General features: G+C 44.8%; 1 protein-coding gene across 1 annotated transcript; it reads left to right on the forward strand.

Moving 5' to 3' along the window:
• Positions 1-194: 194 nt before the first annotated feature.
• Positions 195-25,696, forward strand: LOC144723742 (protein cornichon homolog 1-like). Its single transcript, XM_078602676.1, has 6 exons — positions 195-275; positions 4,569-4,637; positions 6,195-6,242; positions 14,710-14,822; positions 20,459-20,602; positions 25,666-25,696. Exons 1-6 carry the CDS (start codon positions 195-197, stop codon positions 25,694-25,696), a joined length of 486 nt encoding a protein of 161 aa, XP_078458802.1.
• Positions 25,697-27,640: the final 1,944 nt, after the last annotated feature.

Raw genomic sequence — 27,640 nt, forward strand, 5'->3', positions numbered from 1 at the left:
GTGGTGTAAAAAAAAAATATTAGACGTGAAAAGTAGTTATATTAATAATAATAGGAGACAATAAGGAATACGGGCCGGTGCAGAAGACGGCTTTGGCGACGAAGATTCCACAGCGAGCAACGGAGCGTCAGTGGCACGGGGAAGACGCAACACGGCGGCAGGCAGGCAGGTGGTGGCGGTAGTGCCTCGCGACCATGGCGTTCAGCTTCTCCGCCTTCTGCTACATGTTGGCCTTGCTCCTGTGCTCTACGCTCATCTTCTTCGCCATCTGGCACGTGAGTGATGCTGCTGCTGCTGCTGCTGCCGCACAACGCGCTGCACCGAATTGAGTGCCGGTGGCTCGCGCTTGGCTCGTGGGAGACTTGCCCGGGCGAACAGTACTTGGGCTGCGAGGTAGCCAGTTGATGCCAGTTGCAGCAAATGATGATTGAATCCATCTGTGTGGCGCTTTGAGTGTAACCCGTCCAGGATGCCTTGTGAGCGTTTGTCTGGCTTTCCCGCCGTTCATCTCACGTGAAGCCGATCGGGAGCGTGGCGTTGTTCAAACATCTCATTGCAGGGCCCTCCGGGTAAACATTGGGCATTACGAGTACTGCTGTATTGTTTATCTCAAGTGGTGCAATGCACGTGTATGTGTGTGCGCTTTTGGGGGAGCGGTGGCGCAGTGGTTAGCGCACTACGCTATGAAACCGGCGAACAGAGTTCGATTCTCGCTCAATGACCAATAACAGTGGCGAATATCTGAACCGGTCCAAGACCTCCCCGAGGCTGACTCAGCCTTAAATGGGTACCTCTGGTGCGATGTGTAAACATCAGAACCCGGTGAAACAAAGGCGAGCGGGCGCGGTGCTGGCCACCCACCCCCTGGTGTGCCGTGTCGGCCTTCATAGGTGCTTCGCTAACAGCACTTGCCCCAACAGTCTGTTGAGGCTATACGTGGGATCTCTGTCTTGTGGGTGGTGATGAATCCGCGGTGACTGAACTCGCGTTTAACATCCGACCGCTCCGTGCTCTCGGGGGAAACCGCACGTGTAGACCGTGCAGGGCTCACTCATTGCAGTCCAGAGTTCATTGGCCAAGCATCCCGCCGCCAGACCCGCGTCAAACGTAATTCCAAGACACTGAGGCTTGTTGGGGTAAATTATTTTACACGATCGTTCATATTCAACCGTGCTTTGCATGATTCTCGGCTACCACCGGTGGCGAGCGATATCCGGACCGGGTCCGAGCCACCGCAACGCCACGCCACCTCGCCAACCCGCGTGCTGTGGACCAGCGTGGTGAAGTATGGTCAAACGACCTCTGCGCCAGACACGGCGTGAAGAAGAGGTGTCATCCAGCAGTTGATTGAGAAAGGGCTGTAAATCCGTGATGTAGGTGATCCCAATTGAAAACATTGCAAGGCGGATTAGGATGATGCGTCGTGGGGAACTCTGGCTGCTGTGGCACTTACATTTAGAGTTGTTAATTTTTGGAAAATGAAGCAAAATAATGAATCATGTGCGGTCGTGTCTATTAATAGTGGAGTTTCTTCACATCGCGTGATGCAAATCAAATTTACACGCGGCCCACTTGGTCTGTAACGGCGTCAGGCCGGTGTGGTAACGAACTTCAACTTCGACGCGAGAACACGTCGAACAGGCAGATTGTTGATAATATCATTACTATTACAGCTGTATTCGTAATTAATAATTTACAGCTCTTGGCATTCCACTGCTGGATGAAGGCCTTTTCGACACGCAACGTCGCTCGTTGAGGTTGTTTAGCTATACGTCACCAAGCTGGTCAGTGCGGGTTGGACAGACGCTGACCCATGATGATGAGTGTTGTTATGATAATTGCTTTTTTACCCTTTAATCTGGCAACAAAACTGACACCTTTATTACAAGCAGTCATGTTTGCATTGACCACAATAACTGCGGTCGGAATGCAAACAAAAAAACACAACTCTGATAATCTATGCATTGTCCTTGAAATTGATTGGTCCACACCCGAGACAGCTTTTCTAGAGCCTAGTCTTACATGGTGTTGGACCAGATGACGCCATGGTGTTGGACCAGATGACGCCAAAAGGCGTCATCTGGTCCAACACCATATGAGACTAGGCTCTAAGAAAAGCTGTCTCGGGTGTGGACCAAGCAATGTCAAGGACAGTGCATACATGATCAGAGTTGTGTCTTTTTTTGGTTTGCATTCCGACCGCAGGTATTGTGGTCAATGCAAACATGACTCCTTGTAAAAAAAAGGTGTCAGTTTTGTTGCCAGATAAAAGGGTAAAAAAAAGCAATTATCATATTTTGCTACTGGCAAAGGAGGTTCCAATGGTGAGTGTAGTTATATTTGACAATTCAACACGCAGGCTTTCGCGACCAACATTATTCATAATAAACGTTTTTGGGTTAGATCGCGTTATTTATAAATGTGTCGCAACCCTCCACCACCCGACACGGCCAATCAGTAAAACATGTGTCACGTTGACAAAAGACAAATAGTTCACTACTTTAGCCCAGAGGTCGCAAACGGGTTTTGATTCCTTACCCGTACCCGGCCGCACCAGGGTCGCAAATGGGTACCCGTACCCGTACCCGAAATGAGTGACAAACGGTTACTCACCAGTGACTCACGGCCTACCCGTACCCGGCCGCACCAGGGTCGCAAACGGGTACCCGTACCCGGCCGGGTACGGGTAGCCGGGTATCGGGTAGGGTACGGGTATCGGGTACCCGATTGCGACCTCTGCTTTAGCCCACCGGTGTGTTGTGTATATTTGACAATATTGCTCTGGGTGTGACATGACACCATAGGTTGTAGAGTACAGCAGTGGGAGTCCACGCCGCTCTGCGCATCCTCCGCCGATTCCGCTTTGTTCGTCAATGTCCACGTCCCTTGTCCACCGAGCGGCAGGGAGGCGCAGTGGAAACTCTCGCTCCTCACAGAAACGAGTGCCTGGGTTACGTGTGGAGTGTGTATGTTGTCCCCCTGCTCTGCATGGGTTTTTTCCGGGTTCTCCCTTGGCTGAAAACACACCACGCAATGTAACGGTATTGTCCAAACATCCCAATGCAAAAAACGTATTACCGACACATTACTCAATTAGGGTTGCACATAGCAGCAACTGCGCCCCTGATGAGAAAACTTAGCAAGACCCTCCTGAAAAGGAGTCTTGAGTGAACAGGCAGAATGCAGCGCAATGTGTTGCGCATTAGAGAACATACACGAGTTAGACATCTCCTTCAATGTTTGGGAAGTCGGTGGGGCTTGGGCAGCTCTCTGGAATGGATGATGTCTGGAGTTTGAGTCGAATGACTCAGCGATGCAATCCGCCGGCGTGCAGGTGCCAGACCTGTCGATGCGTTGCGAGCCTCTAAGAAGTAGCAACGGCTTGGGGGGTGCCTTAATACAGCAGCGGATAGATCATGGCTGATGATATTCTTAGGTTTTTTCGGTAAAGTCACGTAGGTAAAACATTAAAATTAATGAAAGTAAAATAAAATAAAAATCACGACGTTTCGGAGGCATTTTATTTTATTTTACTTTCATTAATTTTAATGTTTTACCTACGTGACTTTACCGAAAAAACCTAAGAATATGAATCCTTGCAGTCACGAAAGCTTCAAATCTAGAATTGATGGCTGATGATGATGATGCCGGGTAACACCAGGAGCGGACGCCTGCTTCACTTACACCGAATTTTATTCGGCAGCAAAGGCTGACTCTCACTCGAGGTGTTTTGCGCAAACCTCCTCATTCGCACGTGTGTCTCAGATAACCCCCCTTACATAACCGCGAGCATATGCCACCGAGCGACGGGTTAAAGGGGGCATCGGCTGCAGCACGCGGCTGGTGATCTGGCAGTCGGGCGTGGAGATTAATTGCAGAGTCAGCCAACCTGCTATTATAAGTAATGATTACCTGAAGTGGTGGGCTATCATTAGCCCCGTTGCTCGTCTGCCTGTAGCGATGGTGGCCCTCTGTGGAAGAGGAGGCGGCGTTTCGTGCGCCCACGCGCACGCCGATGCCGCTCATTGTCGCCGATGCCGTTCCATTGCATGCTTTGTGCCAGGGGTAACAATGGCAGTTTGTATCGAGTCGAATACTGGTGTGGGTGTTTAATACCCAATAACTTAAGCCATGGGTTTGCATAAAGCATGTTACTATAATGCGTTCGTATGTACACAGCACTGCACTGCGTGGGTTTGTAGCGCACTGCATGCGTATCCATGTCGTGAATTGCATGTAGTTTCTTGTTGCTGCGCACTAAATGTGTCTGCATATATCACATCGCGTTTATAATTAGCAGGTGTACTGGAATGTACTTGTGCACGTTGCATTGAACATGCATCAGACGTGTACTGCACGGGTTTCAATACATCTGTGTGCTGCATGTGCATCTATATAGCCGTGCACTGCTTGGGTCTGCATAAGACGTGCTGCATGAATTTGCATAAAGTCGTGCACTGCGCTAAGTGCAAGCCGCGATGTAAATTCACGGAACGTCGCAGTCTTGAGCACGGTCCCCGCGAGCGAACAATGTAACGCCTCCCTCCCTCCCCTCCTCCTCTTCACAGATCGCTGCTTTCGACGAACTCCAGCGCGAATGCACGAGTCCCCTCGAGCACAGCAACGTGTTGAACAAGGTACGGGCAGAGTGGGCAGAGAGGAACGAGGTACACCACGCGGAGTGGACAGAGAGGACCGCCAGCCCCGCCGGACGACTCGGAGAAAGGGGAGAGTGCCACGAGGCTCTTAACCCACGCGCCGTGGTGCCAGCCCCTTTGCCAGCTCGTGGGTCCAGTATTTGGAGGGATGGTGGCATATTCATGACCAACCCTGTAGCTTGACCTAGTTTCAACGGAGAGTGAGGGGGGGGGTACACGCATGCAGAGGTGTCATGACATTTTTCCGCAGTCCGATTTAAATCCTTTTTTTTTTACTCGAGTCGGTTTCCCGTCAAGTAGTCGCACACACGCAGAAATCGCACGCGAGTAACGCTTACACGCGAATTTGTGGCTTGCCAATAGGAGCTTAGAAGGGGCATCTGATCCTTACGCAGGAGGAGCTCAGCCCCCTCCAGCCCTCCCCGGTGTTACCGTCCGGAACAGCCCACCTGAGTCTTATCAGCCGCAACATTTCCTTGCGGAACCGCTCTGGCTTCCTCCCCGAGCTGAGCGCGAAGATAATGACTCGCTGCCTCCACGCACCAATAAACGAGTTCACCTGCACGCGTCACTTGCGACCCCACAAGTGACGGTGGCGACACGCACAGAGCCAGCGCCCTCGGCTGGCATCGGTGCCAGGCCAGGTTTCCCACGTGGAGTTTCATGCCAACAAGTTAATTGACTACCCTGGTGTTACGCAATTAGTAGTGCCTTTCGGGCCGGGATGATGCGGGTCGTCCCTTGGCACCAGCTCGGAGTGTTCCGCAGGGGCGTCGTGGTGGGAAGCTCGCATTAAACACCTCCGTCAATTGTGCGCACGATAGAGATTTCGTACAGTGACGATGCAAAAATAAATACCGTTCAAATATGCCGCATAGATATATGACAGTGATGCGTAAGTAGAAACAAAGAACCCACACCAAAAGTATTAATTTCCGCAAAAAAAAAGCAGAGTGCAAGGCTTTTGACAATTTGGATAAAATCCACACACACGGAAAGTCCTGGCGGAAACGATTATAGCAGCAATTGCTTTTGAACATCGGCACCTGGCAAGATAATGGCACAAGCCCTCCACGCTGTGCTATACACACTTACACGGTGTACACAGGTGCAGGGCAGCACGGCGAGAGGGAGTGTGGAATGTATTATTAATGCTCAGCCTCGGTAAAGTAAATAACACATATGTTCTCCTAGTTGGCGGGTAAGTGCAGTCGGAGCGCGGTTACGCTTCATCCGAAGTGCCCGCGTATTGATGGGGGCTTCAGAAGATCTGCCCTTTTAACTCCACACACGAGCCGTTTTAATCGCGTTTCACTGCAGATATGCATTTGTTTATTGAAGCGATCTGATGGTAACATAGCACACGTGTTTCTGTTCCATGAGCTAATGCATGCTGCGTGTGAAGTCTAAATCGAGTGCGTAAATGAACAGATATTGTGAACGTGTTCATAATTATACTTATTGAAATGGCGCGTGTGTGTGTGCGTGTGCGTGTGTGTGTGTGTGCGTGCGCATGATGCTGTCGCCTGCATGCAGCAAGAGCGGATGAGGAAAATTGAACGGATCTGCCGCATGCTGAGACAGGTTGGCTTAACCCCTCGCCCGCCCGTCACACCATTGTTTGCGAAGAGAGCGCCGTGTTCTTTGTCTTGCGTGGAGCGGGCTTGCTGGCTGGCCTATGGAAGACGCGCCCGTATATCGAGGCCCGTGTGAGCCTGGGCCCCCCGATAAATCGCAGGAACGTTCGCTCGCAGTGCTCCGTTCCCACGGGCGCTCCAGGCTGTGCTGAGTCTGCAGCTGCTTTCTATATTGAGTTGAAGGCAACAGATTATCCCCAGACGCGGCGCAGTCAAATAGTAACGGAGCATCAAAGGAACATTTCGCACGGGCATACAAAGCCGTCCATGGCATTCTTGTCGAGTACCGGAGTTGTTGCGCATTGTTTGGAGACACGCCGTATCTGCAATGTCCCCTACTCCACCTGAAATAATTCCTTTAATTAAGGCAATTACAGCGCATTATGGAAACAATGTTATCATAAGCATAGTAAGACACGAATGCAATTACAAACTTAAATTTCCGGGCCCATAATTCAGCAATTGCAAATCTAAGGCATTTAGGCAATCAGCTCCCAAAATCTGTCGTGAGAGTTTAAGTTGTGATGCGACGAAGAATAATGCACTTTATTCCATGTAAATTTCAAAAGGAAAATACCACTGAGTGCACTCTGCAGCACAATAATTTTCAGTGATGTGAATGTAATCAATTTCCTTCTGAGATAATTCTGCGTAAATGTAGCTACTCAGAAAACAATCGCACTTGGTAATGTAAATCAGGCAGCCCTTGGGGGATTGAAGCCCATACAAGTATGCTGGAATGTCCCGATAATGTAAAATGAAACAATAATTACTGAAGGTATTTAATGAAATAGATTTTGTAAAGCAGTATGAGTACAGTTTCTGCGTGTTTCCGAGACAATAATGATAATTTATATTTCCCCCTGCAATGCAACATTTGCTGTTTAAGCATTGGCAAATGTGTTGCTGAAATCAATATTTAACTAAATTAGTTCTTATTCATTTCTGGTGTGTGTTTCAATTTGTTGTTAACTTTGCACAACAAACAATGCACGTATGCAAAACGTAATACATGTCAATGGCACTTCAATTACATTGCAAGGATTTAAATTTCACATTGAAAAATGTACAGCAAAAAAAAAGGTAAATACTTTTAAATGTGCGCTGCCTTTAGACCACGAGTGCATTTTAAAGTTCTAATTGTGTCGAGAAGGGACCTTAGAGCCAAGCACAGAGAACCTGTTAATTGGATTCCACACCGAGAAACGCAGAGCGATGCTGCTCATTGGTAATTACCACGGCGCGCACGAAGAGCCCTGACATTTGGTGCCAGCCTCTCTTCGCCAGCACTAATCGCGTTCCATTCAGTGATCTCAATTAATGAATGACAAATGTTTGAATGCTATTTGAATGCCAGTTTATTAATCATGTGGAATACAACACATATTTCTATTGTTTTATTTAACACCCCCCCCCCTCCACTAAATTAGCATTACCGGTATAGTGCGTGTCTCGTGCTTGGCCGATGAATCGATGCTGTGATTTAACGGAGAGCACGGTGGCGCGTCGCGAACCTTTGGATCGTGCGACAGCTTTGTTAGCGCTGCTTGTCCACACCTCGTTGAGCCAAGATTGGCAATGCGATTTAAAAAATATATTTATAATTTCGGATCGCGATAGATTTAGCAGCAAGTACCGTGCTGCCGTTTTTCTCGCCGCCGTAATATTATCACAACGGCCACGTAGCTTCGTAGAATCAAAAAAAGATCTGGCCCACTTGGAAATTAGTATTGTACGCATGCATAATTATGTTTGGTTTCTTTGCGTTTGATGTTTTTCGTTGCTTGTCAATTAAATAACGCTCGGGAAAACATTTACGTGACATTTTTTGGTATATTAATCACATGTACGTGTTCAGAGGTTTTTAAAGTATTTAGGATTAATATTCATTCTCTGTCATTAGCCCATTAAACATAACCATACAAAACACAATTACACAAATACGAATGTCCCTTTATTCGTTCCAACCTTTCCTGCAAACTGCCGCTGTGGCCGGGAGCAATGACGGGAGGTGTGAGTGTCTGTACCCCAGTACAGAAGAGAAAGCATCCGAAGTGAACAACCAATTACCATATTATTATTATCATCATCATCATTATTATTTTCTAAATAATGTTTGCCGCGCACGCATTTAAAGGAACACAACTCCTCTGTGGTCACGCGCGTCCTAGCAAGGCTCCCACTGTGCTCACTCCCGCGTCGCCGCCCGCAGTGTCGTTGATTGCCCGCGTCCCGGGCTCTGCGTGCCCAGTCTCTCACAGTCAGTGGCCGGTAAGCCGGGAGGTTCACCATTCACTGGTGGCCATCGCGAGAGGTCGACTGGATGCGGTGTGTCGGGGCGTGGAAATATTTTCTGGGTCGCCGACCTCTGCTGCATCTGTGATTTAAAAAATATATATATCGGTTATACATTTATAAGTTTTGTCTTTTGTTATGGGACGTCGAAATATCTAGCCAGATGGCTCATCGGTAACGAGATGGGCTCGTAATTAGAAGGTTACGAGTTCAATTCCTGCTTTAGGGTTGTAAGGCCATCATTCCTTTGGGGCCAATAAAAAGAGGACCACTCTGTGGGGTAAGTCGACAGTAGTTGTCCTATGTATAGACTGGCCCCCACTATAGAATGTGGAATTTCCACCACTGACTCAGCTGTAAATAGATGAGCAGCACCACTTGGATTGTTCACTTAAAATTTGGTTATGAATACACACAATGTCTCATTTTGTTATTATACGGATGAGTTTTTAAGCCGTGGTTCTTTACCGTTTGTTTCATTGGCTCACGTTAATGTCGTCATGCGTTTTATAGAAAGAGATCAGCGCTGGTCATTAACTCTGAAAGCAGCAGCCTCTTGGGTCCAGTTGAGTCTCTTTGTCTTCCGACTGCTCCACGACATCCACCGAGTGCCGATGACTCGTGCTTTGTGCAGATCAAAGTGATTCGTGCGTCTTCATTTAGCGTCTCAACAGAATGTCTCATTGTCATCGGCCATGGTCAATCCACTGCTGGATGGAGGCCTACCCCAAGCCGTCACCAACTCTCGCCATCCTGCAAAGCAACAATCCATCCGTAGTGTCATTGCGGATGTCACTGTGTATTGTCGGCTCTAGAGAGGCACGGCGTGCGATGTAACGACATCGCGGGCACCACGTTTAAGTGGGTGCAGTAACGGCCCTTGAGGGGCTCGGTGAGCGCTGTCTGACAGTGCTGAGTGGCTCCACGCTCTGCGTGCAGTGCCAACCCCTACAGGATAGGGTGTGAGAGTACCGGCCATGGAAACAGGGTTACTAAAGGCCGTGGCACTCTGGTTGACCGGAAAGGACACGTGAGCGGTTGAGTCTACACAGGGGCCCCCAAAGTGGGGGCTAGGGGTGGTCACGTGTCAGGTGGAGATCCTGCTCGAGGATTCTCGAAGGTGGTTGTGGCCAGAGGCGGAGCCAGCCCTGCCACAGAGGATATAAGCCGGGTCCCCGAGCAGGATCGGCTGCTGTTGTTCATCCTGAATAATCTACATTCTACGTCCTATAAGAGTCATCAACACGTGGACCTGGACCCTGGCCAGAGTCCGGTCCGTCGTAGCTAATTCCAGTGTGATTATTGTAGTTAGCCTGGTGGTACACCACCATAGGTTGTTAATGTGTTGAGGGGTAGTGCCCCGTGTGTTGGTTTTAATAAATGTGTTGCCTCCAAGAGGTACGACTGCGACTCAGTTGAACTCACTACACATCCAGCACCTGCTGCACGTGAAATTATTTCATTGCTCCATCTCCTCGCTGGATCTCCGCTTGGATGCGTTCCGTTCCATGGCTGCCATTCCATAATTATTATTGACAACTGTCCAGAATCGTCCCTTCTCATCATCACATGTTCTGCCCAAGCCCACTCACTTTTCTGAATGGTTTGGATGATGTCGTTAACCGTTACCCTGCGTATGTTCTCCAATCGACATGTTCCTCTGTATCTCAGTATACTGTTATGCATGCGTCTCCCCATGCTTCTTTATGGTCTTTTTCATTTTTGTAAAAAAAATCTGGAATGACAGTGTTCATGAACCATGCGTCATAGCAGGTGATATGCATTGAATGATGCTTATGATAAGAAACATGAACTCATTTGAGTCAAGTGAACAGGTACAGCTCACATTGGGAAATCAAATTATATTAGTTATAAATATTTGCAGCCCTTTGTCAGTCCGCTGTTGGATGAAGGCTTCCTTATGATGTGGCTGTTATTGAAGGGTTTTGTTTTGAACCATGCTTCACCACTCTGGGCAATGCTGGTTGGTGAAGGTGGGGCGCCAGGGCCAGTTTCGAGATCACTCGCCAATTATGTTGGCCGTGGCCAGGAATCAAACTCAGGGCGCCAGGTTAGTAGCACAGCACTATCAGGAGTAGCAACTGCGTGCCCTTGGCAGTAGGGTGGCGCAGTGGTAGCAATACTTTCTACAGGTCCTGTGAATCATCAAAGTTACTGTTCAAGGCCAAAACATAGCAATGCTGAAAACTTAGCTGCAAATTACTCAATTGGGATCACACAGCAGTAGCAGCAGCAACATCGCCCCCCCCTACTGCGAACATATCATACGACCCTTCTGAAAAATAGTCTTGAGACTCAGTGAGGCATGCCTGGGTAAACGAGTAAAATAACGATGATGATGAGATTCATAAAGTCCCACGTAGGCGGTCCGTGCGGTTTGCGTCGCGATGGCTGCTGTGGGATCGGCCTGCACCGCACTCGGATTTGTTGGCTCAAGCGGGCAGCTCGGCCGCTCCGATACGGCGCGTCGCCCCTCCGACTAACACCACGAGCACTTAACCTCATCCAGACGGGGTGGTGGGGGGGGGCGAGGGAAGGGGAAGAATGAGCGCGCCGCTCGTCGTCTGTAGACGTTAAACATCTCAAAGCGTTCGCGGAGAGGCAATTTAATGAAAGGCCTCGGCACTCACGCGTCTTCCTGGCCACTTTGTACGTTTCATGTCCGATGATATGTACCCGTGTTATGGTAATGATATGTCGATCAGTCTTCGCCAAAAAGCCGTTTGTTGCCTCTCTGCAGGCATTGGGAATGGTCCCTCCCTGTGTGATGCTTCATTTATTTGGCAGTGTTTGACGATATGTCAGCACCTGGGCAGGTGGCTCACTCACTGCGCCATTTTGTTTCAGAGCTGCGGTGTGGTGGTGCCAAATGGACCGTTATTACTCGGGTTGTTAATGTTTGGGCTTTCTTTCGCATTACGGATAATTGCATTGAAAGCGTGGTCAAAGACCGGTTCATGATTTGTTGCACATTTGGAAATGTACAGAGCGGTAAACATAAATAAAAATGCTTTTTAACCAGGCAATGAAGGAAAACTGTTACGGTGTCATGGTTAGCGCACTGGACTTGCAATTCAGAGGGCGCTGGTTCAATTCCAACTCCTGGTTCGGCAGTTGACACACTGGGGCAAATTTCGATTTTAAATTTTCTTGCCGTGGTTTTCACACCTGATGATGATTGCTTGTGTTACAATCGAAACGTCGTAAAAATGTTATTGTTTTATTTTTATTATTTTATTATTTGCCTTCTACGTGACTTTACGGAAAGAACCAATAACTTGAACACTGGGGCAAGTTTCTCAAATTACCCTGCTTATGTCCACCCAGCTGTATACATGGCGGGGTAAAGTGTGGGTACACCTATCTCTTCTATAGCATCTGACTAGCGTGGAAGAGTAGACAAACTACCCTCTAGCTCCTCCGTCTGGTGTGTGCAGGCAAGGATCGCACCTTTATCTTATGACTGGGAAAAGATAAGAAAAATGTACCAGGCGGAGACTTAGGCCACTCCGGTTTGTACGTTCACACAAACTGCTAATCGGTGCCTTCATTACTGATATTCTACGGAACCGTTAACAAATTCAGAAATCCATTGCCGGCTTACTGGTTATTACTTAACAATACTCCTTATTACCTGATCATTTAAGCAATGTGAGTTCTCCAGCCTTTAGTTTTGGGTCTTAAAGCAACAAAGTCTCAGGCAGGTGCTTGAATGATGGGCGTTCAAACGCAAACTAACTGAGCTCGGTGTTTCTACAGAATGTCTCTATCAATTTTGTATCACCCACTGCTGGATGAAGGCCTCCTCGTGTTGTGTTGAACGTGGGGGTCGTTTGACCATGATTCGCCATGCTAGCCAGTCGCATAGTTTAGTTGAATCTGTTTAACGACGGAATAACTCAGAATACCAGCGTAGTCTCATTGCGGGTGATGTGGGTCGCCAAAATAACAGTGGCGTACACAGTCGGATCAGGTGCCACTCACTGCTCATGTTGGCCATGGCTGGGAATCAAACTCTGTTATCTGGGTTCATCGCGCAGTTTGCTAACCACCGCACCGACCGCTTCCCTAATGTACATTGGAGAAATTTGCATCGAGGTGTTTTTCATCAAGATGATAACAGCGTGTCAACGGTGCAGTACGTGCAGCTGATATTGGGGTTCGTTGCATTGCCGTTGTCCTTATTAATTACACGCCCCGCAGTATACATTATGCAAATGTGTTGCTCTCAAGATGAAATGTAAGAAAATTGCTACTCTAGACTGATAAGCGTAAGACCTGCCATTACATGTTTGAAATGCTCTCAAACTATGTTGATGCTTTTTAAATCGTATGGTTGGATATACAGGGTGCCAATGAAGGTATCACCCTCCACTCTGATGGCACTGCAATTAGACAGCTGATTGAGTTGTCTGATTGAAATGTTGCAACGTATTTCATATATAATTATTATTCATTTTTTACCGAAATTCTTGAGTGATTTTCAACAGCACGAAACAAAATCATTCAAAACCATCTCACCGGCGATGCTGAAGAACACCTGGGTCTCTCTCTCTCTCTCAGATCTCCATAGGGCACGCAATGCCATGGCAGTGGACTGAAGGCTCGGAGGGATGAGATGCGCACGATAGCACGCTTGCTTGACATCGCGATTGCGTGCAAAGTTCAATCGACCGAGCCCAGTTGGCTGTCTAAATATAATGACTTAACAATGCATGATGATCAAATCAGATTATTTTTATATAGCGCGAGGCTATCACGGACCCACACTATATGTTACTTATTCCTTAGTCAGTAATAGTTATGCAGCAGTGGGTTTTGCCAGATCTCTACTGACACCAGCCTAACTTTACAGGAGGCCTTCTGCCTTCACATTTCTGATGATGATCTGCAGTAGTTTCACAGCATGGTATAATGCATGTTAAACTTCTTTCACACCGTACGTAGCCAACTGTGCTAATCAGAGTTGCGAGAGAAGGACAATAAACTAAACACAAAACTAGTGATGTTGCTATGTGAAATCCCAACCGAGTTTTTTTGCAGGTAAATCTTCAAATTTGGCAAATTTAGACCATAACACCTGTCGTGGAGATGAAGACTTTGCCCTAACGTACAATTTGGCCTTGATGAACACTTGCCCTTTAACTTTTGCACCAAAGGAATACTTGGAATGGATGATATTTTCCCTCTGGGTCTGATTCTATTATAATCCAGCCAATACACAAAATAGTGTATCATGTTAATACGGGAGCACAGTTGCAAACATAGGCAGCATTTCACGCTGATTATATTCCGCAGACATATCGTCATATTTCAGTAGGCCTTAATGAAGCCTGTCTGGTGTTCTATGTCTGTTTTTTGCAACAGTAGGGAGGTAGTGTACAGTGCTTAAAAAACGTATTTCTCATTTAAGTGTGCGTGTTCTCATAAAAAAATAACAAACTAATTTAAAACTAGTAATTATCAATAAGGTTTGGATTCACTTATTTTTTATGGATATCATGAGGAAGGGAAAACGTGGATGCATTGTAGTGAGCATTGGCCTGACTGCTGACGAGACAGTGAATGACAGTCCTGAGTTTAACTTCTGTTGATCCAACGCTGAAATCAATGCACTCTGAAAAGGCCGTGTGGCTGATGGGATATATAAAAAATTAACCCGTAAAAAGAAAGTTTTTCAATATAAATCCTTTATATGCGTGGCATCGCTTTTATTTTATTATTCATTTCTGTTTTTCTTGAGTAAGAGTTTCATTTTTATCACATTGGTATTTTAAATAAAATATGAAAAAAAAAATTCCTAAAAAGTGGAAAATTTTTACATTTTTTTCACGAAAATAAATTGTCACGCACAACGAGTCTGTGTGCAAAATGTCAGCTCGATTGGATCACGGGAAGTGGGTTAAAAAACGACCGAAAGATTTGCACGGTCGTAAGCGCGCAAGCAAGCAAGTGAACTTAATATAAAGGATTTAAAAAATACGTTACTTTTTTGTTATTTTTTTACGCGGAGGGACGTGAAGGAGGCTTATTGTCTGATTATTTGTAGTGAGTTTTCTGTGTCATCCAGTAATTGGAGATGTCCTCTGCATCCACAGCTGATCCTGCCAGAATATTTCATCCACAGCTTATTCTGCCTCATGTTCCTGTGTGCCCTGGAGTGGCTGGCCGTGGGGGTAAATGCACCTCTCCTGTGCTACCACATCTGGAGGTAACAAATCAAAATTCCTTCGCTCCTTTGCCCTTCCCCATGTGATTCCCCAAGTAACAAACCACCCCCTGCAAGGTGAAGGATGCGTGCGTTTGACACGTCTCCTTGTCTGGTTACCAGCTACTGCCATACCCTAACTCCACGTGACGTTACCTGTGTAATGGCGGAATAACCGCCACCTGGGGTTAGAGCGCTGTTGCCACCCACTTGGGGGGGGGTACACGAACGGCCCTAGGGGGCGTGATTCGGGCAGTCAAGGGAGCGAGCCTTCTGGGAGGTGCCAGAAGGAGGGCGGAGCCAGAGGGCGGGGCAAGGCCACGCTTAACAGAATAAAAGGGGAGCGCCGAAATCGTCGAAGGTCGATTCAGTGGCTAACGTTCACGTTGTCGGGTCGTGGATCGTCAATAGCCTCGTGTTTCGTGGGTTACCTAGTGATAGATACGTCTACAGCAATTAGTCAGTTCCGTAAAAGTCCCGATATAAGGAAGTGTTAAGGGGCCGTCCATAAATGACGTCACGCACCTGGGGGGGGGGGTCAGACATTTGTGACGATGTGTGACGATGGGGGGGGGGGGGGGTGAGAAATGTGACGTCACATAAAAATGCGCAACTTTAAATAAATATAGACAACACGTTCTACTTAATTAAATAGACGTTTTGATAAATGTTTTTTCCTACAACATCAGAGTGCAGCGGCACATTAAATACGCACTACTATGACAATAGTTTAAAGCGAATTGAAGCATGTTTTTTTTGGGGGGGGGGCAGATCTTTGTGACGTCATATTTGAGGGGGGGGTCTGACTCTTTGTGATGCCGTGTGACAAGGGGGGGGGGGGGTCAAAAATTGTCCAAAATCGCGTGACGTCATTTATGGACGGCCCCTAATAAACGGGTTGCCTCCAACCACGTAGTGTGTGTCTCCATTCATCAGCACTACACCTGTAACGTAATTTTATTATGAATGTATTTTTATAAATTGTTCAGGCCATATTTTATGAGCGGATATTGAATGTATTGAATATTGGTTCATGAATCCCTTCTACGTGACTTTACCGAAAGAACCAAGAAGATATTGGTTCATGTTTATGCAGTGTTTTAGATTTCTGTAACGCGGTTATATTGGTCATGTTTCAATTTGGCTGTGTTTGTTACGTCAATTTACATGATTATATTTGTGATGTTGGTGTCTCAGATCATCCTTTGCAAAGACAATCCTGGTCCTCTCGTGTTCTCGCCTGGTCACATAAATACACGTGCAACTTTAAGGTGGCGACATATATCTTTGATGTTGTGCTAGTTTTCTAGAATAACTTGTAAAGCATTTAATTAAGCAATCGTTGGCATTTAATTAAGACTACATTTGAAGCTTTCGTGACTGCAAGGATTCATACTCTTAGGTTTTTTCGGTAAAGTCACGTAGGTAAAAATATATAAATAAATTTATATAAAAGAAATAATGCTAATTATTAAATGATAATATAAATAAAATAATAATATTCATTATTATAATAATATTTGTTATTATATTATTATTTTATTTCTATTCTCATTTTTATCATTTGTATTATTATTTTATTTATTAAATAATATGTATTAATATATTATTACTTTATTTCTATTATCATTGTTATCATTTTATTATTATTATTTATTTTTATGTTTACCTGCGTGACTTTACCGAAAAAACCTAACAGCATTTAATTAAGAAATCATATTATAGCAGCAACTCAAGGGTTTAATTTGCATGACTGCCCTTGCCCTGTGAGAATGGCAATCCTGCGGCATTGGCCTTTTGTTATGTAGTGACAGTGATGCCAGGAAATGGTAAAAATGTATTTGCATAAAAATAGCTGCAAGCGCCAGTTCCACTGACTCTTAATTAAATAATACAAACTGAAATGGACACTTTTCTATTTGACCTAAACTGCCATTTCTGTCCAAGCGGTTCTCTGAGTCGAGTCTGCATATGAAGGTGAACGCAACATGGGAGTTTTTAAATAAACATAGACATTATTCAAGAGGGCTAATCACACCCCAGTATAAAAAAAAAACACTCCTGTTTTCACACAAGACACGGGGTTTATACATGACCGGATAGGAGCCGCTTGAGACCAAGAGTCTCTTTTTCAAAGGAAACCTGGTATTCAATAAATAAATACATACATAAAAAAAAGAAATGCCAACGTGTAAACATTGAATACAACATTTTCGGTACCGACCACCGTTATATTCTTTTGCGACATTGAATCACACGTTGTCAAATCTGACAATGCCTACGCCGTATCTGCTTAGAGTGGTGTGATTGTGCAGGTTACCGACAGACGCAATATCTCTCTAAATGCGTGCGGTGCAGCATGCACTCTGCTGGTCTCTCACGGGCATCTTCTCCCTCAGGGCACGAAGTGAGCTTCACTCCCAGGCACCCTTGTGCTTATGATGCCAGTGTATGTGCCGCATGCATACATTTCTTATAATCCGCCCAGCACAGCTATCGAAGGCATGACATTATTGGATTGGGTTTTTTTCCCCCATAATTTTCTATCATTGAGATGTTTGACCAATACCAGTTATATTGTATGGGTTTTATTTAGTTATGCGAGGAAACCAAAGAACACAGCAGATTTTTAGTGAAATAATATACTCCATTCCTTATGCAATCTCGTTATTGAAATTGGTACATTTCGAATTCACAATGGACCATGTTTTTAAAGAAGAACATATAAATTTTGGGACAGATTGTTGATATTTTCGCTCATTAAGCACTGTCCCATTGGAGTATGCGGCTTCAACCATATAGCGGGGGAATGGTTTGATCAAACATTGTTTACCCAGCGACCTACATTTCTTTGCAAAAGTGAAGTGAATCTCTACAGATTTATCGCTATGTTGGTTTATCTCTGCAACCCAGCCACAGCAATATAACACATCATGTCACCGACTGAATAGGTGTAAGCGTTTATTTGCCGCTGACAGGCTTTGTGAGGGAATCATTCTGAGACATGAGAAGAAAACACCTCTGAGATTCGTTGCAATAGCTTATGCAATGTTTTTGAAACAGTGGCTGAGATGCCATGTGGCAATGTGACATCTAGTTTCATCCCTAGCCAGGGTCGCTGACCTTTTTGTTAAAGAGACGTTAAAATATTGGATCGGCAAAGTAAGTGCTCAGTGGTGTGAGTGCTCGACGGTGATAAAGGCCATTTCACAAAAGTGGATTGAAGTGGCCAAAGTGGATTTTTATTTAATTTCATTTCCATGTCCTCTGTTTATGCAGCGAGAGCCCATTGAGATTCACCGTTTGCATTGTAACGGAGAGCGGCGCAGCTGTGGGTATGGCACAATATGTAGAATTTGGTGGATTTTATTTTTAGTTTAGTGGAAGCAAGTTTACAGATATGAGATTTTCTATGTAACGTAGGTTCACACTTTTACAAATAATTTAGTCAGAAAACGTTGTTGCATTTTACAATAGTAAAATGCAACAAATATAATTTGCCACTGTGCATTGCTTTTGTACTGATAACAAGCTCACATTAATAATTCGAATAATAGTTGAAATTTGGTTGTCAATCCACACTGGTTGATGAAGAGAAGGGGGGGGGGTTGGTGAAGTTGTGATACCCTGGGTATCACTCGGCACCGATGTTAGCCGTGGCTGCTAATTAATCAAAGTCGGGGTTCGTAGGTTATTGCGCCACCCACCCCACCACACATGCACCACCAGATACAGATCCAGGGGCGGTTTCTTCATTAGGGCGATTGGGCGACGCACCACCAATGTCATTCAACCACAGAGTCACGCTAGCCGTCACTGTGCCTCTGGATATAGTCCAATCAGCGTCATGCTACGTCCTGTGGAGTACCGCCTCTTTTTGAGCGATTTCCCTCCGGCTGAGAATCGCCCCGAGTGGTCCCATAGACTTACATTCAAAGATGTTTTTTTTCGAACGGGGGGCGCTGCAATGCATTCTCTATGGCTTCCGGGAGGGCTCGCACTAACGTGCTTACGTCATCATACGTAAGCACGTTTCATCCAACAAAATTATTTGTCGCCACCTAGTGGAATCTTTAATAAAAGAAACATGAGTGGATTGTATTAATAGTGAGTATAGAAACAAACAAGATGTATTGTAAGAGTCACTTTATTTTTCATTAATATTAAAGAAGTGAAGTTGCCTTTACATGCTTAAGCTGTTAATTTATCATTTGCATGGGTGGACCTTATCCTTATCAATCATCCAGACATTTGCCCCCCCTGAGAGATTTTGCAGGAGCCGCCACTGTACAGATCCCTGAAAATGTGTGGATATGGTGTTGTAAATTAAACCTCTGCCGAGGTCGTCTTTCTGTAGATGAGCGGGCATTAAGAGCGAGGCTTGGTGGCACGCATCTGTAATCTAGCGTCTCGGAGGCAAGTGTTGGTTGATCGGATTGAGATCTGTGAAACTCCCAAAGACGCTGAGCTGCGAGGTAGTTAGGAGATGACAGTACATCTAATGAGCTCATAGACCTGTCTCTGTGGACCTTACAGCGTCATCCCCTTGTGTATGTTGGTCAAGCATCCAATTGCAGGATGTTCTTGAAAAGGAGTCTATTGTTTCGATTTCAAGCTTTCGTGACTGCAGGGATTAATCTTCTTGGTTCTTTCGGTAAAGTCACGTAGAAGGGAAATAATAAAATCATAATAAAATAAAATAATAAAAAATAATAAAAATAAAACATAATAAAATGATTCTCCCGACGTTTCGGCCACAACGCAAGCAGCCGTCCGAAACGTCGTGAGAATTATTTTATTATGTTTTATTTTTATTATTTTATTATTTCCATTCTACGTGACTTTACCGAAAGAACCAAGAAGATGAGTCTATTGTTGTTATTATAAACATTTGACCAGGTGGCTCAGTGGTAGAGTGAGCGGCTCGCAATTGGAATGGTTGCGAGTTCAACTCCCGTTTGGGGGTTTACTTAGCCTATCATCTATCCGGGGTCAATAAAATGAGTGGCTCTGTGGAGAAGTCAACAGTGGTCGTCCTATGAAAAGACTCACTCTCACCAGAGAAAGATATAATTTCAACCACTGGCTCAGAGATGTAAATAGGAGATGGGCACCACCTCAATGCTTGTTTAAACAGCAGGAGATCACTTATTATATTTAGTTTGACTCTGCGCAGCAAATGATGTCCAATGCAGGCATTGCAACGCTCACTCGGAGTGCACGCCGAAGAGTTGGAAGGTGCAGTGTTGCAGGGAAATTGTGAAAAATGGAGCCAGGGATATAACTTAACACTAATGTCCTCAGGCCACAATATAACCTGCGTCCATCATTCTTGTTTTTTTGTTTACTCTCTGGCTCCTACCTCTTTCATGCCCAGCAAAAATAACCGCACAGAAAGCTGACGCTTGCAACGGCAATCCATCTTTATGCCCCAGTTACGGTCTAATAAAGGCAAAAAAAATCATACACTCCTGGGTGAGCAGCAGCCAACACAATCGAATAAGAGACTCGCGCAGCTTGTAGCAGGGCCCCTGTAACAACGACATCGCCACGGCGTTGGCGTTGGGTGTCAACGTAACGCCGCTGGCATCACTTTGTGTCACATCTGTGGTGTGTGCCCCTGTCACTTAACCCCACAGGTACCTACATGGGCCGGCGATGAGCTCTCCTGGACAGTACGACCCCTGTGCTGTTTTGGGCGACGACGCGTTGGCCTACTGTCGCAAGGAGGGCTGGTGCAAGCTCGGATTTTACCTGCTCTCCTTTTTTTACTACCTCTACAGGTTAGTTGGAGATTGGACAAGTTGATGGCTCGCACGCTGATGAAGCAGTGGCAGTTTGTTTTGAGAAGGCACAACAACTGGAAGTTAGATGATATTGAATAATTATGGATTGATAACTGCTTTGTGCATGGAAGCGTGTGAGCGCCACACCTGTTTTTCTATGCTAAATTTGTCCTGGTTTGTGTTTTAAAAGCAATTACTAAATGGTTAATCTCGTGCCAAAATAAATCAGATTATCTTTGACATTCAGTTGGCTTTCATAAGTGTAACCATTACGTGTGCGCAAAAAGTAAAGCCTACGCATAAATTAGCAATAATGTTTGCTCTGCCAGCTCAAAGGGAACTGCACGCGAGCGCTATTCGTCTGGGAAGGGCGTGCTTTGAGTAGCAGTTTAATCTCCCCCGTTACGTGTGGCTGGGTCCCTGGGCTCCCTGCGTATCGCCCACTGAACTGGAGAATCACAGTTTTTGGGGAATGGTGGGCGTGGGGTGGCAATCAACCCTCTGGTGGGCCTTTGCACCACAAAGAATTCTGTCAGCCTGTGATATCTACTGGGGCTGCCTTCACCCTGCGGATTTCCATGCAGTCTGCAGTTACGGCAATTCCAACGTGCTGATTATTTAACTGTTTGCCTGGCAGTGAAACATTGTGGTCCTCAGCATCGTGCCACGACCAAAGAGAAAACAATGAATTGATATTTCGATTTAAAGCTTTCGTGACTGTAGGGATTCATCTTCTTGGTTATTTCGGTAAAGACACGTAGAAGGGAAGTAATACAATAATTAAAATTAAACATAATAAAATAATTCTCACGACGTTTCGGCCACAATGCAAGCAGCCGAAACGTCGTGAGAATTAATTTATTATGTTTTATTTTTATTATTTTATTACTTCCCTTCTACGTGACTTTACCGAAAGAACCAAGAAAATGAATTGATAGTACACACTTTTTGTTTATCATCATTGCTTTTGTCATTTTGGTGACCCAGTCACTATTGCAAATGAGACTATCCTGGTCTCTTGAGTTCTCATCTGCTTAAACAATATATGCCTTGATCATCATCATTGGCCATGATCTATCCACTGCTAAATTAAGGCCACCCCAAGTTGTAGACATATTTAATGGTCTTGCGATCCAGCAATCTATATAGTCCCTGCACACGAGCCGATTGTATTGTTCCATCTCCATTGAAGCACAGTGTTGCATATACATATTCGCACTGGGTGAACATGTGCAGCCATGGGAGCGCAAAGCAACTATTTCAGGATAAATAACTTGACCTCCATTCCAGGAGGCCAGGGAAATGCGTTCAAGCAACTCGTGCCTTGAAAGGATTTTGAATTTTGGTGACAATACCACGTGGTGTGCATGTTTCACGTTTTCTTTCTGCCTGCAAGCTGCAAAAAAATATGCAAATGCTGCTGTACAATGTCTAGAATGAAGTCTCACACGGATTTTTCCATCTATATAAAATACCAATGGCTCAGTACCAGTTTATATCTGAAACATAATTATGTCAGGTGGAGGAGATGGGTATATTACCATACACTAATGTGGGCATTGAGCTAAAATGCATAAAGAGAGAAAATATATGTATGTATGTTGAACTTCTTTCGCACCTTACTTAGCCAAGCCGACCATGCTAACCGCAGGTGCGGGACTCTGCAAGTGCTGGAATGACAGCCAAACTCATCTATAATGTAGTCTCACCCGGACAAGAAATGTCATCTCTTAGTTTACGAATCTTAAAAGTGAACCTTAGAGTGCTGTCGTTGCTGGCAAAATAATAGTTTTAGGCCTTTGGGCCTGTGTTTAACAATTGTGCTTGAAAATAAATTTAAAACATTTCATAATTAATACAGGCCCATAAATTACAGTGGACTTTTATTGGTGATACAGCGTCAGACTAATTACGAGGCACCAGTTATCTTGTAGTTTGGGCAAACGCATTAAATATTCATGATCAATATGGACACTCGCCGTTTTATATCGCTACAAATGTACACCATCAATTACATGTGCTTTTCTATCATGTATACATATTTTCAAATAGAGATGCGAAATTAATGGGGTATAAAATACATATATACCGGAGTGGTTTATGGTCTGGAATTAGACATTGGTCATTATAAAGTTATACTTTAACGTTTAATTGCAAACCCGCTTCACCAAGTGCCAAAAGCGTTTTCTGTTGAAAGGTTGCTATCTTCATGCTGGTATGATTTCTTTATTGTTTCCATCTTTGAAGATGGAAAAACAATGAGGCTGCTTGTAGCTCATTTAAAAGCAAGCCCTTTTAATCATGCGAATGTTACTTATTTACCGTGTGTGGTGAATGTAACGAGACTACCGGCAAACGATGGTACTCTCTGAGCATGAGTGTTGTGGGAGCATTACCACCCACGGGCTCGTATGTGAGCTGCCATAAGACAGCCTCTGTGAGTTTTTAAATAATTAATTTGTCCATCCACTGCTGGATGAAGGCTTCCCCGAGCCACAACCACCTCTCATGATCTTGCGATGTAATAATCCACCTAACACCTGCATTCCATTCCACGGCTATCACTCCGTTATTATTTTTGACCATTGGCCATCGTTCATTCCAGCCGTAAGATGTCCCAGCCAAGTCCACTCCCTTTGCTTAACAGCTTGAATGATTCTGTGTGTGTTCTCCATTCCTGTTGTGTTCCCTAATCCTGCTGTGTGTTCTCCAATCCAAACCCCATTTGGTGGAGCCAGGAGACTGTTCCCCCTTTCGGGTTCCTCTAAAAACAAACCACTGCAGTTAGGCATGTGGAATGTTGGTGTGCTAACCGTGGAGGAGAGGCTGCCGTTCTGTGGCTTTAGAGTCAGAATCAAAATATTTAATTATACTGGAGGAATCCAATGAGCTATGAAGTTATTTTCACAGATGTCCAGTAGGGATGGGTCAGAACGTTAAAACAACAAAAATACAAAAACACGATAGGAGTGCAAAGTATAGGAAAGGTAAGCAGATCACGAAAATATATACAATTGTGTACATATGTATATACATACATATTTAATGATACAAAAATTATAATATTTATTTTATTAGATAAATTACACTGAGCTATTAGCTTATTTTTCAGAGGCGACCCGGCTACGAATGATGTGGAAATGTATAGCAGCCAAATAATCGAAATAATCTGAACGCACGTTTCTAAATGTGGAGGGAAAAACCGGAGGACCCAGATAAAATATCCACGTGACCATGGGGAGAACATGTACACTGTGACCCCTGACCTCCTGCATACCAGGCGAGGAAGATAATATCACACCACCGTGGTGCCTCTATTATAAATAAATAAGAGATAAAATATATAAGTTCAAATTGTATAAGAACGTCAATTCCTAAGCTTTGGAAAGGCAGTAAACAACAGCAAAACAGTCCCAGGCCACACCATTGTACACACGTTTAAACATTTCTTTCTGCGAAAAATAAACTGGTGATGTAGCAGTGTGACTAACACAATTTTGAATATCTCATGGGAAAATAGAAAACCAGAAAACACCATTATTAGATTTGTAAAACTCGCATCATATGTAGCAATTTGCATAATTACACAACGAAAGTGATGCGTAAAGCTATCGCTTTCAATGTGCTCAAATGTATTTTTGCTGCATGTTTACAGCTCCACAAATGTACTTTCCTTGTAGCAGTAGAATAAGACAACATTCTAATTAACGTTGTCCTGTTTTTTATAAGTTTATTTATGTTTTACAAACTGAATTCATTTCAATATGCTGGAGTCACGTGCTGTGATTTATGCATTCTGATTTCCATTGCCTTTTATCATCATCCATGTTCTACCTACTACTGGATGAAGGCCTCCTCACATTCTTACATGCCTTGTGCTCTTGCGATGCTACAATTCGTCTCACTCCTGCACATGAGCTGATTTCATCACTCCATTTCTGCTGTGGTCATCATATTCTTCGGTGTGTTCACTTCTTTGGCTGCCATTCAATCACCAGTCTCATCTATCTGTGATCATCCCTTATAGTGCTATGTTCTGCCAAAGCCCACTTACTCTTCTCCCTGTTATAATGTCTCTAATTTGTATTTGTTCTTTCATCCATATGTCCCTGTATGTTTCTCAGCATACTTCCCAGCATGTATTCATCTAATTGTGCTTCTGTTTAGCAGTTTTGAGCTTTTGTTCCACATTCTTTGGTTGAGTGCATGTTTCCGATCCACATGGCATAGTAGGAAATATGCATTGATTGAACACTCCGTTTTTTAGACACATTGTAAAATCGCTTTTCTTCGTTAAGTCCAGCTTTCCAAACACACTCCACCTTACTCTGCCTGGCCTCTTTATTTCATCGTTTTGATCCCGATCCGCCTTCAATAATAATAATGGTCCTAGCTATAGACACACTGCTGGTAACGGTATGCTCGGGGTGAAGCGGTGGTGCCTGCGGTACGCACACTGGTGACCCTAGTTTGTTTCCTGGCCGTGGCTAACAACAATGGCGAGTGATATCTGATCTGGTTCTGAGCCCCTCCTTCTCCAACGCACACTGACCGTCGTGGTGAAGTATATTCAATCTCCATAACTGACATGGTATTGAGAGTATTTTATCCAGCGTTGGATTGTCAAAGGGTTGTAAATTGGTGGTGACGGTTGGCATACTGGTCTTACAATTCAGAGGTCACCCGTTTTATCTCCTGGCACGGCAGTTGGAGCAATGAGCAAGTTTCCTGAATGCCCCCAACTCTGTCCACCCAGCAGTTTCAATGGGAACACCACAGCTGATCAGCAGGTGACGTGTTGTAGGGTCGAGTGTGAATACTCCCACCTCTTCTTGGACGTCTGGCTAGTGTGCGAGATAAAAGTACTTAAAAGTTACATTGCTATCCCCCCAGAGGGCACTCTTAAGAAGGCCTGGGGAGGCCATTGGAGCTCCCTTCAGTGAAGGCCCATTCACCCACAGTGGCCTGAGCAAACAGTTTCAGGGCTGCGTTTTACCATGTATATCTCAAGCAGGGACACGGGTTTTTGATCGGTGCACGCCCCCTATCTGCGTCTGCAGCATGGTCTACAACCTGATGAGTCCTCCTTAGGGACCCCAGCTCTTCCTTGGCTATGGCTGCTCCGCCGCACGCCAACCTCTCTTCCAAAGCGACGGTGCCTCTCAAGCGCCGATCGCTGTGTTTTGGTGGCCACCGGAACGTGCGATTGGGAGCAGATGGACGATTACTCACAGTGAGTGGATTGATCGCGGATGGGTTTATAACCAAGCACGAGGGATTAAAACGTTGCACTTTGGGACCACGTCAAGTCCTCGCTGGGGGAGAAGATTTTGGCAGAGTGTGAAGATGAAGACCCCCCCCCACTGAGTGGAATGAGCCTTAGTTTAGCGAAGTGCACTCAGACTCTTTGCAGTTAATTATTTGTTATTTGCTGCGATCTGTCAATCTCTTGCTGTTGCACCTCCTGTTTGTTCAATCGCTCCTTTCTGTTTTGATGCTTGTGCGCGACGTCTGCACTCATGGACGAAAGCAAAGAGAGGGATTGTAGCTCAAGCCCTATCTTGCTGGGTTGATTAAAGAGAAACTAGGCATGATTAAGCATCTTTGGGTATTGTTTTTTAAACAGACAGTACAAAATGTATGTTTCTCGGCTACCTTGATCATCCCAGTTCCATTTTTAAATAAGACTCGAACATGTTTGCAATCATCTCGGTGTTTGATCTCCAGAAGAAAAAAAAACATTGGTGCTGTTACACTGAATTTTTTTTTTTAAGTGCGACAATGATGGACAAGTTACGTGAACCGAGTGGTAGAAAGGAATTATATTTCTGGATTATGTCTTAAAATAAATTTTTAATATGGTGTCACTAAGAAAAACACCTCATAGTGACACACATGGCAGGTGTCTAATCATTTGCATGCAATCATTCCTTGCTGCTTGGTATGCGTAGACTAACTCCGGCGATATTCTGACCGACAGAAACCGTTGCGTGCCCACGGACGTCAATGTGGGATGGGCCGCACACTCAGCCCTAGGGGCAGCAGCGGCACTGCTGATTCAGCCTAGGCCATTAGCAGACATTGTGTTTGGGTTAGGGTTACACGATTACAAACATGATAAGTTAGATAAACTACGGAACTAAATGATATCACCCTTGTGTGAAACAATGAAAATAACCGATTAATTGAAATTTACATTATTTTAATAATATTGTTAGACATGTTAATACTTTTTTTTTATAACGATGTGAGTGTAAGGCCATATGTGGTGTACCCCTATTTTTCATGTCTCCTGGGCCCCTTGGGTTTCTTGGGGCCCTATACTTCTTCTTAGTTTTCTTATGCCTCGCACCATCATTGCCTAAGGTGTGTTTTAAAATGATGTACTCTGCTATGTTTGATGCATCAGTATGAGAGTGCCCGTGTATTGCAAGTGTAAATGAGAAGCACATCACAGCCATGGAGGAGGTGGTGGCTGCGGTGTCCACCTCTAACTAGAGATAAGTAACTTGAATGAGGTGCACTTACCGTGTAGGTGGCCAGGTGGTTCAGGCGTCACAGTACTGAGCCGGCACTGCTGAGATCCTGGTATTAAGTCCAGGTAACCAATTGTGATGTAACTGTGTTCCCAAGGGTAGTGGATTGATGGTTTCAGCTCCATTACCAGTGACTGCACAAAGCAAGGTTATGCACTTAATTTGGCTAAATTACAATTCTGAAAAATAAAACGTTGGTTTGACTAGCTATCATGTGACAAACATTGCAGGTACAGTTGATGTGCAAGTGCTTCCTCTTCCTGTGCAAACCAGATCGCATTGAAGGGTTCTCGAAGGTAGTTTTATGACGTCTGCTTCAGTGGCCCGTTCTTCAACAAGAAGGGTTGCTGCTCCGTGAGGAGATGCGAATGGATTATTCGTCTCATAGCATGACGCCGACAGCACAAACATCGGGGTGAAGCTCATGAAAAATGACATTGTAAAAGAAAGTAACTTGAAACAAATTGTGGTCACTAGTTTGAGCACATTTGTGTTGTCT

Source organism: Lampetra planeri, chromosome 18, assembly GCF_965212315.1.
Source record: "Lampetra planeri chromosome 18, kcLamPlan1.2.h2, whole genome shotgun sequence".
In the NCBI taxonomy this organism is placed as follows: Eukaryota; Metazoa; Chordata; class Hyperoartia; order Petromyzontiformes; family Petromyzontidae; genus Lampetra; species Lampetra planeri.

What these genes read in the sequence shown, in the direction of transcription:
- LOC144723742 (XM_078602676.1), top strand. Translation starts at nt 195, where the DNA reads ATGGCGTTCAGCTTCTCCGCCTTCTGCTACATGTTGGCCTTGCTCCTG. An exon ending in TCTTCTTCGCCATCTGGCAC is followed by an intron (nt 276 to 4,568) that starts GTGAGTGATGCT and finishes TCCTCTTCACAG; the next exon opens with ATCGCTGCTTTCGACGAACT. An exon ending in TTTTTTTACTACCTCTACAG is followed by an intron (nt 20,603 to 25,665) that starts GTTAGTTGGAGA and finishes CTGCGTCTGCAG; the next exon opens with CATGGTCTACAACCTGATGA.